Here is a 19,944-nt window from a genome sequence, read left to right on the forward strand (position 1 = left end):
TATGCCTTAATATAAAAATCATAGAATTTCTGGTTTATGGGAAATATTATCTGTGACTTTGCAGTGATTGCTTCCCATTTTCCTGTTTACCAATGATGCTTGGCATGCTGATAATAATGTAGGATAAAATAATGGTATGAGGAGGAAAGTAGGACAGTATGCAGACACTTACCAGGCAGTGACATTTTTATTAACGAGGTCAGCCATCTTGCGGAGTCCACCGAGGCGGTCGAGCAGGACATCCATGGTGTTGGGCGTCAGCTCAGCCATCGCCGCCCAGGGCCCAGTTGGTGGGCTGCAGGAAGATCAGTACGACATGTAGTCAACACTTACTCTACAACTGCTCACAATAATAAAGATAACTGCTATGCTTGAACTACTGTGGCTGACACTTTTGACTGGAGACTGGAACTTAGTGAAGTGCTCGATACATTCATATTTTGTAATAGAAAGATTGATTTTCCAGAGTTCAGAAGTTTAATTTGCTGTTGTGTAATGATATAACATTGCTAAAAGTTAATAATGTATTTTTACTTTACACTGATTTTAGTTCAACAATAAATCACCGGTACAAATGGGCATGCATTGAAGCCGAATATTAGCCAATTAATATTATTTCAAAATTAAAACAAACATACCGAATATAGGGTTTTTGGCAGTATCTATATTACTAAATGGTTAGCCTGTTTCACAGTTCACGGTCTCAGTTCCATGATGTCTGGCTATGGCTTCCGTGGACAAAAATAAATAAATAAAATGATTTTTTAATATTTCAATTAATTATTGACTGAATTAAAAATGATGTGCTAATCTACTCATTAAGAGGTATAATCTCGTGTTCAAGATTTAACACAATAAGGCTATTATTACAGTTAGAAACTGTGTAGATGTCTTGAAGCAGCATAACTCACTGTGCACAAATACCCAAATTTCGTTCATTAAGTATTTGAGAACGAAAGCACTTAGTTACTTCCATCAAACTTTACACACAATTTAAGATCTTTATGAAGTTTTTCCTTGTGGATATACAAAATCTGCTAAATCTGTCTAGCATGAGCATCTGCATAAATTTATGCAAGATGGAGCAATATTAAAATACTGTCAGTTTTGATATACAGTACAACTGATTCAGTGAACTTGCTCCAGGAACTAAATTTGACAAGAGCTGCAGTAAATTTATTGACCTTCAATGATTTGCAGTTACCCACTCAACAGGTTTGTGAAGGTAAATTTTTGATACCTAAAACGTGAGCATACTAGTTGCGAAACCTAGCATTGCCAAGGTATTTATAGCTGTGCAGCCACACCTGTACCCCACGGCATCTGGCCTTGTACTTAATGTTTATGATGTCACACCTCCTGAACTATGTGTCACACAATGACGTAATTTTGTAGGTCCATTCAGTGACATATGTGAATACCGTCTGCAAAATGTGTTGCAAATGGAGTGAGTTGCAATGAAGTAATAAATTTAAACATCATGCTCGGTGTGGTACTTTTTTGCAAATCTCAGTTTATGATGTTATATCTCCTGAACTACATGTCATACAATGATATCAGTTTGCTACAATGATATCAGTTTACACTTATGTTCAGAAGTATACATGCATACTGTCTGTAAAATGTGTCATGAATGGAGTTAGTGGTTAAGAAGTAATAAATTGTAACGTCATGCCTAATGCGGGAATCTTACCACATGAACTGTGGAAAAGCAGTAGCTGATAAATATTTTTCCGGTCATCATATTGTATGACTTGTCAGTGAGAAAAAATCTCGCAAAAGTTTGAATGTAAATTTTATTACAAGTCGCTAAATGCACTCTTTCTCAAACACTGTATTAATAAAGTCTGGGAATTCGTGTGTCACAGGCTGCACTTCTTTGTCACCCATACCACTTTGATGGGTAGGTGTTTCTTACCCCTTCACTGATTGTTGCCTAACAGTAAAGTATATTTGTACCAAGTTTGCTTGAAATCGGTCCAGTGGTTTAGGAGGAGATGTGGAACATACGTGCATACATACACATATACAAACACAAACACATACATGTTTCCTTTTTTATTATATGCATGGACTTATTTAGTAAATGTAAAGTAAATCTTTTTGCACTATTAATGCCTCCTTTATTGCTTTAATGACCTGAAACCTGATCTGAAACAACATCATCATATGATTAACTCAGTCATGTGGAAGAGTTGTGAAACACCACTGATACTCTTCAAGTGGAGAAATAACATACATCATCAGAAATTCTCTTATAAAATGTTGATGAATTGGCCTTTATTGCAATAATGTGTCAAGTGTGACACCACACCAAAGAAATGGCTATGCTAAATCTGCTGTTTAGTAAAATCAAAGTGCATGAAAATCTTGAAATGATGTAAAAGTCTGTATTCCAGATTCCAGGAGAGTGAGCACTTGCCTCTCTTCATGGATGACTGTGCTGTATAGAAAAAATATTGCAGAAAGAGGGTTCTATGGGGGAAGGTAGAGGATACAGGATGATCTCAGCATGCTCTGCAATGGTATAGTGTGGGCAAACAGGTTGGGTCACATTAGTGAGATGCTCGGATAACTGGATAGTGGCGTTAAAATGATGTGGCACTTGATGCGACCATGGTAGAAGACAGCTTTGGAGATTCCACACTGATTTCATTGTATTTCATTGCCTTTGCATTGCAACTAGCGTGTTATGGCAGTATGCCATCTCGAGGCAATGGCACGTTAAAGATTCATCACAAACATGTTAACATGTTATGATTCCTTAACATTAAATGTCAGTTACTGGCACATCAGGGATAAAAGCATCCGTGAAATCCTATGATACATGATAATAATGTTGAGCGTTACATTTGTTCAGTGTACCCATTTGGCTACAGACATCGAGTTACAGTGTTGAAGGAAGTGATATCCTTCCTTATATATGCTAATGTACAAGGAGCAACAGAACTCTTCCGACAAACTTTGAGGGATTGTAGAGGGTGTCTTGAGGAACAAATTGAGTGTAAGAGCCAGTGTCTGGAAATGTCATCCAATGATGCTATGGAGTGTCAAAGTTACAGATGCCAGCTCCTGCCGCTAGGCCACCCTTTTGGCTTCAAACGTGATTTTGTATGCTGACGGACAGCAGGCAGAACGTTTCATAGTAGACAAGACAGCATTGTGGATGTTAGATGGTGCAAACTCATTCACGTCTGTCACAACAATGCAGATAGTGCTAACAGTGGTGGTAGCACAGAGGAAAGATGAATGTATGCAGTAGAAACACAGTGCTCCTCAGCAGTTTGTCTTGTGCAGTTGCGCCACATCGTGGAGAACTTCACTTGGTCTTAGCAGTGTGTATGCATTCCGTTTATGGTGAAGTGAGAGGAAATGAGCACGCAGCTTTATACACCTATGGGTAAAGATATTCAAATATGTGTCAACCAGATTGTTCTACTTTCACGACTATTCATCATTATCTACATGAAACGGATATAAATAGACATGAAAACAGAGCATGCCATTCAAGAAGCATATGCACACTTTTATTTAAAGATGGCATGTTACAGAGATTTGATGCAGCACTCATACTGTGGCACACACATTGCAAATCAATCACATAGCAGTTTGGAGAGTGATGCATGAGGAGGGAGGGCATCCATTCCATTTCAAGAAGGCGTAAATGCTGAGAGCCTGTGATTTTGCCCCACGTATATAGTTTGGGCAGCGGTTTTTTCAGCATTGTGCCATGTGGCTACATTGTTTATGGATGAGGAGTCAGTCTGGAATCGCGCGACCGCTACGGTCACAGGTTCGAATCCTGCCTCAGGCATGGATGTGTGTGATGTCCTTAGGTTAGTTAGGTTTAAGTAGTTCTAAGTTCTAGGGGACTGATGACCACAGATATTAAGTCCCATAGGGCTCAGAGCCATTTGAACCATTTTGTTTGCATTTTTTGATGAGGAGTCCTTCAGCCATGAGGGTTTCTTCAGTACTCATAATCCTCACATTTGAGCAGAAGAGAGTCCCCCCCCTACTCATGAACAAGGTCATGAAAAAAGGTTCACTATAAATTTATGGGCTAGCGTGGTACACAATTACTTGATTGGCCCCTACATGCTTCCTTCTCGACTCGCAGGAAGTATATGTAAAGTTTGTTCAAGAAGTACTGCTGGAATTACTGCAGGAGGCGCCACCTGCATCCTGTCGATGTATGTTGTGCCAGCATGATGGGTCACCCACACATTTCAGTTTAGTGCCAGAACCCATGTCGGACAGGTTTTTGGAGATCATTGAATTGGCTGATGTGGACTTGTCTGTCGTCTGATCTCGACCCGTTAGACTTTTTCTTGTGTGGTCATCTGAAGAATGTTGTGTATGAAACCCTAGTGGACTCAACGATGGACTTAGATGCAAGAATACGTGCCACGTGTGTACATGTTTGGGCACACCTGATATCTTCGAGTCAATCTGCCAGTCAGCGGTATGCGGGTGTGAGGCGTGCTGCGATGCCGAAGATAGGCATTTTGAACACCTCCTCCAGTTTTATTTAATTTCTGTAATAATAGAATAAATAGTAATTTTCACTCCTAGACAAATGTTTTCTGTTGTCTTCCATATGGAATACTCTTATGTAGCCTCCTCTTTTCTTTGCATTCATATTTACTTCCCTTTAAATTAAATAAAAACAACGAGTTTTCCAACACAGCTGATAGCCACAAATTGAATTGGAGTAGTCGGCGATGGCTGCTGCTTTGGTAGACATTAATACCTGTAATTTCAACGCTGACAGTATCTTTATGTTACATTGTGTGTACCGAAAAACATTGGAAATTTTAGAGGGTCCATGAGGAAAACAAACTACCTATGGAAAGACGTTCCCAAGACCCCCATCCAATGAGGTAACAAAGCATTGTATTCATAGGAGAGAAGATTTGTCTAACAGCAGCTAGCTCCATCATCTCCACTGGTGATTGTGACAATGAGTCCCGGTCATTCAATAACAAGCAGCACACCGTCTGTTGCGAGACGTTCCGACTGCAGTCCATTGGCGTACGAGGTCTTGTTTTCTGCCACGGGGGTGGTCTAGTGGCAGGCGCTGGAGCTTATAAAATTGACAGTCTACGGCGTCATTGTCTGACGCTTCCAGACACAGGTTCTACTCTTAACCTGTTCCTGGAGACACCCTCTACAAAATTTGCTGGTATCATTTTGTACCATCCTTTATACACAGTGAAAATTATTTAAATTGTCAAACTGTGGGAGGTTCCACGGGACACTGAAGTTAACATTTTTGTCTAATGTCATATTTTCCTGTGAGGATTTTTTAAACCGATAGGGGACCATTTTTTCTGTATGAAAATAAATTAAACTATCGATCTCTAGGAGGTTGCGTGGACAATGAAAACACATTTTTGTAGTGTGTTTTTCAGTGGAGACCAAAAGTAACAAACAAGTTTTAATTCTTTATTACTAAGAGAAAACAACATTCACAGAACACAATTACACTTGTGGTTAAAAAATGACTCCATTGACTTGTGAGCAGAGATTACAGTGGTCGGTCGCATTCTGTCTAACATGGTCGAAGACTGCATAAGTGTCCTTAATTCTTACTTTTGTTGATACTATCTGAGCAACCAGATCCTCTTCTGATTCAACAAGGGTTTTGTAAACAAGCTGCACGTCTCTCGTCACACAAAAAAGTCCAGAGAGGTCAAACCAGGGAATCGAGCAGGGCACGGTACAGGACCACCTCTGTCAATCACCTTTTCTGGAAACCATCGGTTCAAGAATCGACGCACAGGACGACTGAAATGTGCCAGCGCCCCGTCATGCGCTGTCTTGTAGCGAGTGGAACGTCATGCAGCACCTCTAGCAATGTCTTGGCAATGCAGCTCTAGTAATGCCTGTCATTTAATGACCTAGATAGATGGCCCAATTAAACAATCACCAACATCTACCTCCAAATTCACGTGAAACCGTAACTCATGAGCGCGAGTAGATGTAGATTAACCTCACTCAAAACACACGAATTGTGGAAGTCGAAGACCTCACCGTGCCCGGACGTTGCTCTATCTGAAAACAGCACGCAAGACGGAAAAGTAGGAGGCATTTGACTCTGTTCCAGGGGCCACTGCGGAAACTTGAGTTCTGTGGACAATTATCTAGATCCAGGTTGTGCACACGCTGTAACTGAAATGGATTAACAGTTGCTCATGAAGGACGTTTCTTACATTTGTTCGAGCTGCTACCTGTTACGCCCTCTACCGCCTTAAATATACTCGCAGGTAATTATGACATTAGAGGAAAATGTTTGTTTTGGTGTCCCGTGCAAGCTGCCAGAATTTGTCGGCTTAAATAATTTTCTCCGTGTATATACAGGGTGATCCAAAAATCCGTTATCGTTTCCAAATACACTAATAGACGGAATAATGTAGATAGAGAAGTAGATCTTGAGACGCATGTCTGAAATGACTAGGGGTTTTACTGAAACAAAAAACGAGTTCTAAAACCGGTCAACAGAAGGTGGCGGACAGCAGCACGTCAATGACGCTGCAAGAGACTCGTGACAGGTTACAGAATCGCATCATCCGTAGCCTGGTTCATAAACAGCTGCTTGAAGGTACGACTTTTATGCAGGATGGCAGTTCACAAATACAGCTACACGTGTTAAAGATATCTTGTGCACATCTCGCGTGCTGAGCCGCCACCTCCGTCATTCTTGGCGTCTCAGCTCACCAGAGCTCAACCCGTGTGATTACTGGTTGTGGGGTTATGTGAAGTTACAAGGCTACCGCAACCATCCTACTCATTAGGGATGCTAAATTCGTCATCCGACGGCAGTTTCTCACGATACTTACTAACATCCCGTATAGTGCTGTTCACGATATTTTCCCTCGGCTACAGGTATTGTTGGTGATTGATGTCCGACATGCTGAGCATTTGTTACAACACCATTGACTGTGAAGTGTAATGATGGATCCAGGTTTCATCGACAGTCATAAATGGGCGCAAATAGTCTTGTCGATCGCGATTAAACAATGCCAGACATCGTGTTAAAGTGTTGTGCCGGATGCGTTTCTGATAGTCTCTGAGCAACCGCGGCACCCACCTCGCACACAGCTTCTTCGTAGCCAATTCTCTATGCAGGATATAATGCACTCGCTCAGTCTCAGTAATCTCACGAATTTTTATTCGGCGGTCTTGAATTACCATATCACGGGTTCTGTGAGTGGTTTCCTCCACTGGACGGCCATAGCGCGCTTTGTCTTCGGTGCTTGTCCGACCGCGTTGAAGTACATTAATCCGAAAGTAAATGGTCTTCAGTGATGGTGCAGAGTCTACATGAAATTCATCCAATTCTGTTTCGATTTGTGTCAGCACAATCCTTCAAGTGAAAATCTTTAATAACAGCGTGAAACACGGTTTTCTCCGTTTCGAATCAAAGTCTACAATGAACAGCACGCTGTACGTTGTTGAAATTCTGTATACAATCCTTGGAGTAATCAGGCTTACGAACAACAAAGGCGCAACAAAAAGTTCCATTCTTTTATGAAGATGCAGCAGACTTACCAAACCACCCTCGTATTCCGTGAAGTATTGAATTTTCAAATACTGATGGACTTCTGAGTCACCCCGTATCTTTTTTTTTTTCATCTTCGCGTTTGTAACAGATTACGGAAGTGGCAGTAACGTTTGCACTCATGTTTGTCACAAACATTTGGTCGCTTTTTCCGAATATATTGCAGCTTCCGAGGGCAGTGTTAGGCTGGAACTCACAGAGTAGAGCTTAAGTTGGTGCGAGTGACACGAGCAGCAGTGTGAGATGTGGCGGGCTCCTGGGGTTTTGTCGCCCCGTGGCAAAAATTTCAAGCACCCCCCCCCCCCCTCTCCCCACCCCTGCTCCTTGCGTTTTCAGGCATACTCAACCTTTTTCACAAAGTCCTTCACCCATGACATCTTATTTTCAAATATCGGACCCGCTCCTACATCTTGTTGACGTGAATAAGTTACGTCTACAAGATCAGAATCACGTACGGGGCATTAGTTAATGAAACAGAGGTGAAACGTTTAGGGTATATATTTTGCTTGTTCTTTATTTATTATTAAGCTTTTCTCCGTGATACCGGTATAGCAGTTCAACGTTGACCGAGCGAGGTGGCGCAGTGGTTAGACACTGGACTCGCATTCGGGAGGACGACGGTTCAATCCCGCGTCCGGCCATCCTGATTTAGGTTTTCCGTGATTTCCCTAAATCGCTCCAGGCAAATGCTGGGATGGTTCCTTTCAAAGGGCACGGCCGACTTCCTTCCCCGTCCTTCCCTAATCCGATGAGACCGATGACCTCGCTGTCTGGTCTCCTTCCCGAAAACAACCAACCAACCAGTTCAACGTTGCTGTGTAGTAACATCTATCTTTATTTATTATGAACTGTTTTGTTCTGTAAGGGCTCTCAGGTTGTCAGAAGTACCATTTCAAGTTTTGTGTAGGCACATGGTGGAAACTGAGATGGGAACATTGCCACTATAGCAACAGTCTTTGGTATTTTGAAAGATGCAGCCAAGGTGAGCAAACCCGGTGCTTCATTTGTCACCTGTTTCACAACTCCGTAGATAATTTCCGATAAGGCAGTAGTTTTTATGTACGATTTGTACTTCTCACTTATTCATTTATGGAAAATGTGTTATTCTCTTGTTTAATTCGTCCTTCCGTAACCATATTAAAAATTAAAGTTTTGCCGCTAGCATAATCTTTCCGCCCTAGGCAGTGGCAGGTCTTGCAACCCCTTTGAGCGGCCCTACAATGACGTCTATGCACTGAGGTGACAAAAGTCATGGGATATCGTGTAGGACCTTCTTTTGCGGGGGATGCTGCAGCAGCTCGATGTGACGTGGACCGAACAGGTCGTCGGAAGCTCCCAATAAGAATATTAAGCCATGCTGCCTCCATACCCGTCCATAAACGCTAAAGTATTGGCAGTGCAGGATTTTGTGCACAAACTGACCTCTCATTTACGTCCCATTAATGTTCGACGGGTTCATATTGGACGATTTTGGTGGCGAAATCATTTGCTGAAATTGTCCAGAATGTTCTTCAAACTGTTAGTATACAATTGTGGTCGGGTGATATGGCGCATTGTCATCCGTAAGAATTGCGTCTTTGTTTGGGAACATGAAGTCCACGAATGTCTGCAGACTGTCTCCAAGTAGCAGCATATTTCCAGTGAATGATCGGTTCAGTGTGACCAGAGGCGCCAGTCCATTCCATGTAAACACGGTGGACAGCAACATGGAGCCCCCACCAGCTTGCACAGTGCCTTGTTGACAAATTGGGTCCGCGGCTTCGTACGCTGCCATAGCCCATTAACGCCAAATTACGCTGCAGTGTCCTAAGGGATACGTTCGTCGCAGGTCCCGCATTGATTTCTGTACTTATTTCAAGCAGAACTGCTCGTCTTTTAGCACTGAGACCTTTACGGATATGCCTCTGCTCTCAGTCGTAAAGTAAGACCATAGGCCACTGTGTTGTCTGTGGTGAGAGGTAATGTCTGAAATTTGGTATTCTCGGCACACTCTCGACACTGTGAAATGCAGAATATCGAATTCCCTAACGCTTTCCAAAATGGAACGTCCAATTCGTGTAGGTCCAACTACCCTTACAATCTGTTAATTTCCCTCGTGCAGCCGTAATCACGTCGAAAAATTTTTTCACGCGGGTCACCTGAGTGCATATTACAGCTCCGCCGATGCACTGCCCTTTTATACCTCGAGTACGCGATGTTACTGCCATCTGTATATGCACATTTCGCTATCTCACGACTTTCGTCACCTCACTGTATGTCTCACTTCTGACAAATATTTGGCTGTTTATTTCAGAATGTATAGCTATTTCCAAGGCTGTGGTTAGGCAGGAACCTTCGTATATTTTTTCTTGTCACAGATTTATAGCTGTTTCCTTTGGGTATATGATGCGGTTGCCGTGAGTCCGCTCACACTCAGGAGAAGGTGACGTCAGTGTCACCCTCGGCTTAAGACCCCCGTACACAGGCCGAACAGTCGCCCAACAATCCCCATCGGAGTGGGCGTGCCCCGACCCGTTCACCCTTGTGTGGGCGATTTTGTAACGGTCTCGTCTGTGGTCAGGGTGCGTCGGTTTCTGGCGGACCTCTACGTGGTTACCCCATCTCACACTCCAGTCAGTGCAGGGGGCTGTGGCGACCAACTAGTCGGGCTGTGAAGTCACAGGTTTACTTGAAATGTGCATCTGGACGTGTACACATCGCTTTGACGTCACTGAGCGACCCTGACGAGTAGGTTGCGCACCTGAGGTAGAGGCCTTGCAGGTAGTCGTGGAGGTCGTCCAGCGTGCGCACGTCGCCCCACTTCTGCGAGACGGCGCTCCACAGGAAGTCGGCGTTGCCGGCCACGGTTGTGGCGTCGTTGTAGGAGACGACGAGGCGCCGGCCGCCGGCCCACAGCTGGTCCAGCGTAGCCGCCCAGCCGCCGCCCCCGGCCGTGGGCGGCGCCGCCACGGCCCCCAGCTGCGTGCGCAGCTCCGCCACGAGCTGGTCGTGCACGCTGCCCAGCCGGCGGCCCTGCTGCCGGAAGCCTGCCATGCGCAACACACGCACCACGATACCGGGATGTTGTCAAAGGGGGAGAACTTTATTTATTATGAAAACAAATTTTTTTTAAAAAAAACAATATTTGGCCCATAACATTAAGCAAAAAAAAAAAAAAAAAAAACCTTTGGAAAGTAACAGTAGCTTCCGTCCCCCATTCCTGTTTCTTTAAAGAATCGAATTGGGCCGTATGAAACACCTTCAAACATCTATCCACTTTACTAATTAGTTGATGTGTTAAATACTCGACGTTAAGCTTGTAAAATCTGTGTGGCTGCAAACACTGAAGGTTTTCGTGCAGCTCAGTGTTTATGAAATCGTATGTCCTGATCTGTGTCGTACAATTACGTAATTCTGCAGGTACATTCAGTGGTATACACGGATACTGTCTACAAAGTGTGTTGCTAATAGAGTTGGTAGTAAAGAAGTACTAAATTAAAACTTTATGCTTTATGCTGATGTCATGGGGTGTGTCAGCGAGAAAAAGATTCGAAAAGGTTTGAAATTATGTGTAAAGATAGTCAGAAGCTGCTAAGGGCTCTCATTCTCAAATACTGCGAGAATGAAGTCTGGGTGATTTCCACTCAGTTAATTACGCTGCCACAAGACTTATACATCAGTTTCTAACGAATGTGGACGTGTGGCCTGAAACGCGTTCCAAGTTAGGTATACCCACTTAAGGAGGCGATAAAAGATATTTGACAGTGTAGGTTTCAATGACTGGAAGCAAGTGAGAAAATTCTGTACGTACCAGTGTCTTAGCTTTACATTTAAGACGACAATGTGCTGTGGGATTATCTTTGAGTAGCCGCTTCACTCTTCGCACCACGAAAGGCATTGCTTACGGCACGTCAGTGGAGTTTGGATATGTCTCGCCTGTGAGACGTTGTGAAGGCATGACTGATCCCATAAGGCGGTCGCGAATGATACACACCTGAACTGACGCTGGGAAAAAAAATCCAATACTAACGCAGCACTAACGAATTGTCCGAACGGAATGGGACATGTTTAAAAGAAACACAGGATTACAATTTCAGAAAAATCTTATGATTTGTTCAAGAAAACTAACTTGAGGAATCGGTCCACCTCTGGCCCTTATGCAGGCAGCTATTCGGTTTGGTGCTGACTGACAGAGTTGCCAGATGTCCTGCTGACGGACATCGTAGCAGATTCCGTCCAGACGGCGCGTTAGGTCGTCAAACTCCCGAGCTGGTTGCTGGCCCCTGCTCATAATGCTCCAAAGTTCTCAGTTGGGGGGAGACCCGGCGACCTTGCTGGCCAAGATAGTGTTTCAAAAGCACAAAGACAAGAAGTAGAAACTATCGCCGTATGGGGGCGGTCATTGTCTTGCTGAAATGTCAGCCTAGCATAGCTTGCCACGAATGGCAACAAAACGGGGCGTAGAATGTCGCCGACGTACCACTGTGCAGCATGGGTGCCGGGAATGACAACCGAGAGGTCCTGTTATGAATACGAATGGCGCCTCAGGCAGTCACTCCCGATTGTCGGGCCGTTGGCATCCCACTGCTGGCTGAGGGGTCTCAAGACACGTCTTCGGCCTGGAATTTCATTGACTGGAGTAGAATTGTGTATAGCGATGAGTCCCGCTTCCAGCTGAACGACGACCAGCGAAGACGTGTGTGGAGACGCCCCAGACTGCGGTGGGTTATCAAACCGACTGTCGCGCACCATACAGTCCGACAACCAGGAGTGATGGTCTGGGGTGTCGTTTCTTTTCATAGTAGGAGCCTTTGCAAGCCATCCTCGGCTTACATTTCAGCAAGATATTGTCCGTCCGCACACGGCGAAAGTTTCTACTGCTTGTCTTCGAACTTGCAAACCCTACCTTTGCCAGCAAGGTGGTCGGATCGCTCCCCAATTGAAAACTTTTGGAGCATTATGAGCAGGTGCCAGCAACCAGCTTGCGATTTTGACGATCCAACTCGCCAATTGGAGAGAATCTGGCTCGACGTCCTTCAGGAAGATTTCAAACAACTCTCTCAATTAATATAAGGCCGAGTAACTGCTCGCATAATTGCCAGAAGTGGGCCAACACATTATCGACTTGCTCAATTTGTGAAGCTCATGCTCTTGTATAAATAATTCAATTTTTCTTTTGTCTGCACGTGTGCATCACATCTACCGACTGGGATACCTCCTTCGAGGTCCGTCGCTTTTTTGTCTTAGAGCGTATTTCTGGCCACTCTTCCTCTCAGGGATGGTTTGGTTCAATTTTTTCCCATTTAGCAAAATCTCCTTTAGATTTATAACCGGTTTGTGTTCCTAACTGAGTAAGAGTCACATATACATGAAGAATGGATGAAATGTGTGAGCAAGTAGGAGAGTGGCTTACCGACGGGGAACTCGTGGAAGTCGAGCACGACGACCTCCTGGGTGTTCTGGACGAAGGTGAGCACCTGCTGCAGCACGTCGGCCAGCGGCCGGAAGCGCACCAGGCCGTGGTTCAGCCACCACACCTCGTCCGTCAGCGGGTAGTAGGCGACGCGCAGGTCGAGGTAGCGCACGCCGAACGCCAGCTGCCACAGCACAGACTCCTCCTGCGGGCAGCCGTCACCGTCACACAACTCCCACTCTGAAGCTGGCGGCCGTTCGTCGGGTTTTTCTCGCATCATCTGTGTCGCTCAAGTCAAATTCTGGTACGTCTCCTTTGTAAATGACACGACCAATTCTCTTCCCCCGGGCGTTCAATAAGTAATGCAATAGCTTTTCTTTCTCAGCCAATTTCTGTTGAAAAATGTGGAATTTGTTACGGGGAAATCGTGTAATATTTCCGCTTCAGCCCGTGTAGTTTTATGAAGGTCCAATAGGTGGCGGCGCTATACATAGCTTTCAAAATGCCGTCGTAATGGGGGTATTTACAAAGCAGTGAGCTGTCATTGAGTTACTTCTTTGCGGAAAACCGGAGCATCGCAGATATTCGTAGGCGCTTACGCGAAATCTACAGAGACCAGGCAGTAAACAAAAGCACGGTGAGTGGATGGGCGAGGTGTCTGCCATCATCTCGACAAGGTCGTGCACACTTTTCCGATCTCCTGCGTGCCGGCCGGCCGCACGTGGAATGCACGCACACTCTCATTCGATGTCATCGATGGGTCACACTCAGACACCTCTCTGCACAACTGGGCGTCTGTTGGTAGCGCTGACACACTCGTCTGTTAGTTGTGTTACTCAAAGGTGTGTGCCCGCTGGATTCCTCACTGCCTACGCACATTCCAGTTCCCATCTGTTTGGCCCAACGAAGGATGCACTCCACAGGAAGTAGTATATCGATGATGAATACGTTATTGACATAGCAAGACATTGGCTCCGATGTCGACCAGTAGTGTGTTACTACGTGGGCATGCAGGCCCTCCGACTAAGGTGGCATATGCCCGTTACATTGAACGGAGGTTATGATTAAAATTAGGGTGTTTTAGCCAAAGGGGTGGAGGATAATGTGCTGTATTGGAATCCCGAATGAAACCAACCTGGTTTCAGAAAAGAATCTGTTGCATTACTTACTGAACGCCCCTCGTAGCATTCTCGTTGGCAATAAGAATCTTCGATGACAAATTACTAACCCTGCCAAAACACAAGTAATTATTTTAAGACGAAACTCCCACGAATGCCATCTTACGAATTTCTACTTAACTTTCTTTACAAGTCACCAATACAGTAAAATACCTGCTGCTAACTTTCGACCGTAAACTAATCTACAATTTGACTGAATTTCCTATGCTGAGAAATTAGAAGAAGCGATCAGCTTTACTTGGTAAAAACTTTCTAGATGCAAATTCGATAAACATTTCTTTATTTGCAAACAACCGGTTTCGACAGATTTTATTGTCGTCTTCAGGCCTTCAAAAATTTATGCTATAAAATGTTTTCGTTGCCATGTCATGTAGATAAGGTAGATTTTATCTACACGGCGTCAGGTCCAACTCAAAATGAACAGATTTTGTAACATAAATTTTTGGAGACTTGAAGATGACAGTAACCGTTTTATTGTGAGTAAAGATATATTTATGTGATGTGGGCTTTAGAAACTTTTTACGTAGTATACAATCCCCTCTTAATAACACTCGAATAGCAAGCGGGCAATACTGTGTGGCCCATACTTGCGTAATCACCTTTCCTGAACAAAACCAGTTGGATATACTGAAACCTGAAGCCAAGTAGTATGAGGTGGAGCAGGAGAAAAATCTGGGAGGTTGTGGAGCCATCATGGCGGCCAATTTGGAATTCATGATCTTAGATGCAACTTGTAATTTTAAAATAGTGTCATGTGATATATCAACCACACAGAGAATTGCATGACAAAAACAATGGTGCCTTTCTTTGCGCTAGAATGATGTCACATTTCATACAGAACAACGCAAATGCTGGTGATAAGACATACAGGCTAAAAATTGTGCTCTCCATGTTGCTCAGAAAGCGGCAACGTTGTTTTTAGATAACTGACACATTCTTCACGGACTTTCACCAACGCATATACAGGAATGGAGGCCAAGCATCAACAATCCGCTCCCTAAGGCGTGCGAGATTTCTGATCTTCACCACATACACAACGACCTACGCCTGTCTGCACAGATAAAATGTTTTTTTTTTTGGTCATCAGTCTTCTGACTGGTTTGATGCGGCCCGCCATGAATTCCTCTCCTATGCTAACCTATTCATATCAGAGTAGCCCTAGCAACTTACGTCCTCAATTATTTGCTGGATGTATTCCAATCGCTGCCTTCCTCTACAGCTCCCTCTGGTACAATAGAAGTCAATCCCTCATGCCTTAACAGAGGTCCTATCATCCTGCCCCTTCTCCTTATCAGTGTTTTCCACATATTCCTTTCCTCTCCGATTCTGCACAGAACCTCCTCATTCCTTACCTTATCAGTCCACCAAATTTTCAACATTCGTTTGTAGCGCCACATCTCAAATGCTTCGATTCTCCTCTGTCCCGGTTTTCCCACAGTCCATGTTTCACTACCATACGATGCTGCGCTTCAGACGTACATTCTCAGAAATTTCTTCCTCAAATTAAGGCAGATATTTGAAATTAGTAGACTTCTCTTGGCCAGGAATGCCCTTTTTGTCATTGCTAGTCTGCTTTTCATGTCCACCTTACTCCGTCCGTCATTGATTATTTTACTGCCTAGGTTGCAGAATTCCTGAACTTCATCTACTTCGTGACCATAAATCCTGATGTTAAGTTTCTCGCTGTTCTCATTTCTGCTACTTCTCATTACCTTCTTCTTTCTTCGATTTACTCTTAATCCACACTCTGCACTCATTAGACTGTTCATTCCGTTCAGCAGATCATGTAATTATTCTTCACTTTCACTTAGGACGGCAATGGCATCAACGAATCGTATCATTAATATCCTTTCACCTTGAATTTTAATTCCACTCTTGAAGCTTTCTTTTATTTCCATCATTACTTCCTCGATGTACAGATTGAACAATAGGGGCGTAAGGCTACAGCCTTGTCTTACACCCTTTTTAATACGAGCACTTCGTTCTTGATCGTCCACTCTTATTATTCCCTCTTGGTTGTTGTACATATTGTATATGACCCGCGTCTCCCTATAGCTTACCCCTACTTTTTTCAGAATCTCGAACAGCTTACACCATTTTATATTGTCGAACGCTTTTTCCAGATCCACAAATCCTATGATCGTGTCTTGATTTTTCTTTAGTCTTGGTTCCATTATTAAACGCAACGTCAGAATTGCCTCTCTCGTCCCTTTACATTTCCTAAACCCAAATTGATCGTCACCTAGCGCATCCACAATTTTCTTTTCCATTCTTCTGTATATTATGCTTGTAAGCAACTTGGATGCATGAGCTGTTAAGCTGATTGTGCGATAATTCTCGCACTTGTCAGCTCTTGCCTTCTTTGGAGTTGTGTGGATGATGCTTTTCCGAAAGTCAGATGGTATGTCGCCAGACTCATACATTCTACACACCAACGTGAATAGTCGTTTTGTTGCCACTTCCCATAATGATTTTAAAAATTTTATTCCTTCTGTCTTATTTCATCTTAGTCCTCCAAAGCTCTTATAAATTCTGATTCTAATACTGGATCAATAATCTCTTCTAAATCTAGTCCTGCTGTTTCTTCTATCACATCAAACAAATCTTTGCCCTCATAGAGGCTTTCAATTATTCTGTCCACCTATCCGCTCTGTCCTCTGCATTTTACAGTGGAATTCCCGTTGCACTCTTAATGTTACCATCCTAGCTTTTAATTCCAACGAAAAGTGTTTTGCCTTCCTAAATGCTGAGTCAGTCCTTTCGATAATCATTTCTTTTTCGATTTCTTCACATTTTTCACGCAGCCATTTCATCTTAGCTTCCCTGCGCTTCCTGTTCATGTCATTCTCGGTGACTTTGTTTCTGTATTGCTGAATTTCCCAGAAAATCTTTGTACTTGCTTGTTTCGTCGATCAGGTGAATTATTTCTTCTGTTACCCATGGTTTCTTCGCAGTTACCGTCTTTATACTTTTGTTTTCCTTTCCAACTTCTGTGACTGTTCTTTTTAGAGATATCCTATCCTTTTCAAGTGTACTGCCTACTGAGCTATTCCTTATTGCTGTGCCTATAGATTTAGAAAACTTGAAGCGTATCTCGTCATTCCTTAATACTTCTGTATCTCACTTCTTGGAGTACTGGTTCTTCCTGACTTATCTTTTAAACTTCGGGCTTCTGTTCATCACTACTACATTGTGATCTGATTTTATATCTGCTCCCTGGTACGCCTTAGAATCCAGTACCTGATTTCGGGATCTCTGTCTGACCATGATGTAATCTTACTGAAATCTTCCCATGTCAACCGGACTTCTCCAAGTATACCTCCTGCTCTTGTGATTCTTAAATTGAGTATTCGCTATTATTAGCTGAAATTTATTAAGGAACTGAATTAGTCTTCCCCCTCTCTCATCACCTGTCCGAAGCCCATATTCACCTGTAACGTTTTCTTCTAATCCTTCCCCTACAGCCCGCATCTCGTGGTCGTGGGGTAGCGTTCTCGCTTCCCACGCCCGGGTTCCCGGGTTCGATTCCCGGCGGGGTCAGGGATTTTCTCTGCCTCGTGATGGCTGGGTGTTGTGTGCTGTCCTTAGGTTAGTTAGGTTTAAGTAGTTCTAAGTTCTAGGGGACTGATGACCGTAGCAGTTAAGTCCCATAGTGCTCAGAGCCATTTGAACCTTCCCCTACAACTGCATTCCAGTCCCCCATGAATATCAGATGTTCATCTCCCTTTATGTATTGTATTACCCTTCCAATATCCTTATATACTTTACCTCTTATCTTCAGCTTGCGACGTCAGCATAACTATCGTTATGCAGTAACAGAGCCAATGGCGGCTGGAGCAAGGAGACATCAGAAGCAGACTAGCACTGGCGAAAAGGACATTCCTGGCAAAGAGAAGTCTACTAATATCAAACATAAGCTTTAATTTGAGGAAGAAATTTCGGAGAATGTATGTCTGGAGTATAATAGCATTGTATGGTAGTGAAGCATGGACTGTGGGGAAACCGGAATAGAAGAGAATCGAAGCATTTGAGATGTAGTTCTACAGACGAATGTCGAAAATTAGGTGGACTGATAAGGTAAGAAATGAGGAGAGGAAAGGAATATGTGGAGAACAATGATAAGGAGGACAGGATGATAGGAAATCTGTTAAGACATAAGGAAATGACTTCTATGGTACTAAAGGCAAAAACTGTAGAGGAAGACAGAGATTTGAATACATCCTGCAAATAATTGAGGATGTAGGTTGCTAGTCCTACTCTGAGATGAATAGGTTAGCAGAGGAGAGGAATTCATGGCGGGCTGCATCAAACCAGTCAGAAGAGTAATGATCCAAAACAAAAAAGTAAACGGCGCCCCCACTCCCGTTGCAGAACCGTCTTGTAGTCGCGGACCAGGTTTCTCAAGTGGCGGCGTGTCAACCTGTTGCTGACCCCAGTGTCCTCCTGTGGTCGGCGCTCGCGAGTGGGCACGACGTCCGGAAAAGCCTACACTACAGAATCTGAATGGAAACCAGCAACGTTATGAGGGCTGAGGTACACCTGAGAGTTTTTTGATCTCAGGCAGTTTGGTACTCTCAGGTAGTACTCGCATTATTACTTACACCAGGGGCGAATTTTCGCTGGTAGTTACCGTCTGACGGTTGCTTGTGAGTACTTCCTGGAAGTGTCTGAGAGATGTCAGATGTCAGAAGCGTTAACACACAGAAGGGTCAGAGTGTCTGTGAGAGCTGAGAGATCACTCACTGTCAGGTTTGCCTGGTGTAGTTCTGTGCGTGAGGGAAGAGCGTCGGGCTGCGGCTGCACTTTTAATACTTTAAGTGGCAAAGAAAAAACGTAAATGTTCGTTCAAAAATGGTTCAAATGGCTCTGAGCACTATGGGACTCAACTGCTGAGGTCATTAGTCCCCTAGAACTTAGAACTAGTTAAACCTAACTAACCTAAGGACATCACAAACATCCATGCCCGAGGCAGGATTCGAACCTGCGACCGTAGCGGTCTTGCGGTTCCAGACTGCAGCGCCTTTAACCGCACGGCCACTTCGGCCGGCGTAAATGTTCGTGTTCTATAAGAGAGGCGACTAGGCGATTACGCGGCAGGACGATTTTGGAGCAGGCAAGATACTCATTGTAGAGCTTGTGATGGGAAATGTGCAACAATATCGAAATTTTACGAGAATGACAGCTAAGGACAAGGAAGGAACACACTTTATAATTGGACCCAAAATTGCCAATGTAGATAAATGCTCAAATCCATTACTGTTAAAGACAGACTACTTGTGATACTAATATTAGTAGCATCAGTTACGTTTATTCTCTTTAATATGTGATAAAATAACAATTACAGTAAGATAACACCGATTTCATCTTCGTAGCCATAGACTTTCAAGAGTGAAATAGGATCGATAGCTGTTAAAAAGCTGTTACACTACTGGCCATTAAAATTCCTACACCAAGAAGAAAAAAATGGTTCAACTGGCTCTGAGCACTATGGGACTCTACTGCTGAGGTCATTAGTCCCCTAGAACTTAGAACTAGTTAAACCTAACTAACCTAAGGACATCACAAACATCCATGCCCGAGGCAGGATTCGAACCTGCGACCGTAGCGGTCTTGCGGTTCCAGACTGCAGCGCCTTTAACCGCACGGCCACTTCGGCCGGCATACCAAGAAGAAATGCAGATGATAAACGGGTATTCATTGGACAGATATACTCGTATTATACTAGAACTGACATGTGATTACATTTTCACGCAATTTGGGTGCATAGATGCTGTATATCGAGCAAGCAATAAAGGAACCAAAAGAAAAAC

General features: G+C 43.7%; 1 protein-coding gene across 1 annotated transcript in view; it reads right to left on the reverse strand.

Annotated features, from left to right (window-relative positions):
* The window catches only part of LOC124544975 (PI-PLC X domain-containing protein 1-like), a 411,814-nt gene that overhangs the window by 20,713 nt on the left and 371,157 nt on the right, over window positions 1-19,944 (reverse strand). The window contains exons 6-8 of the mRNA XM_047123723.1: window positions 12,957-13,161; window positions 10,305-10,590; window positions 173-295 (exon numbers count right to left, since the gene is read on the reverse strand). Of these exons, the coding sequence (XP_046979679.1) occupies window positions 173-295; window positions 10,305-10,590; window positions 12,957-13,161 (614 nt within the window). The remainder of the gene's footprint in view (window positions 1-172; window positions 296-10,304; window positions 10,591-12,956; window positions 13,162-19,944) is intronic.

This window comes from Schistocerca americana, chromosome 8 (genome assembly GCF_021461395.2).
Source record: "Schistocerca americana isolate TAMUIC-IGC-003095 chromosome 8, iqSchAmer2.1, whole genome shotgun sequence".
Taxonomy (NCBI): domain Eukaryota; kingdom Metazoa; phylum Arthropoda; class Insecta; order Orthoptera; family Acrididae; genus Schistocerca; species Schistocerca americana.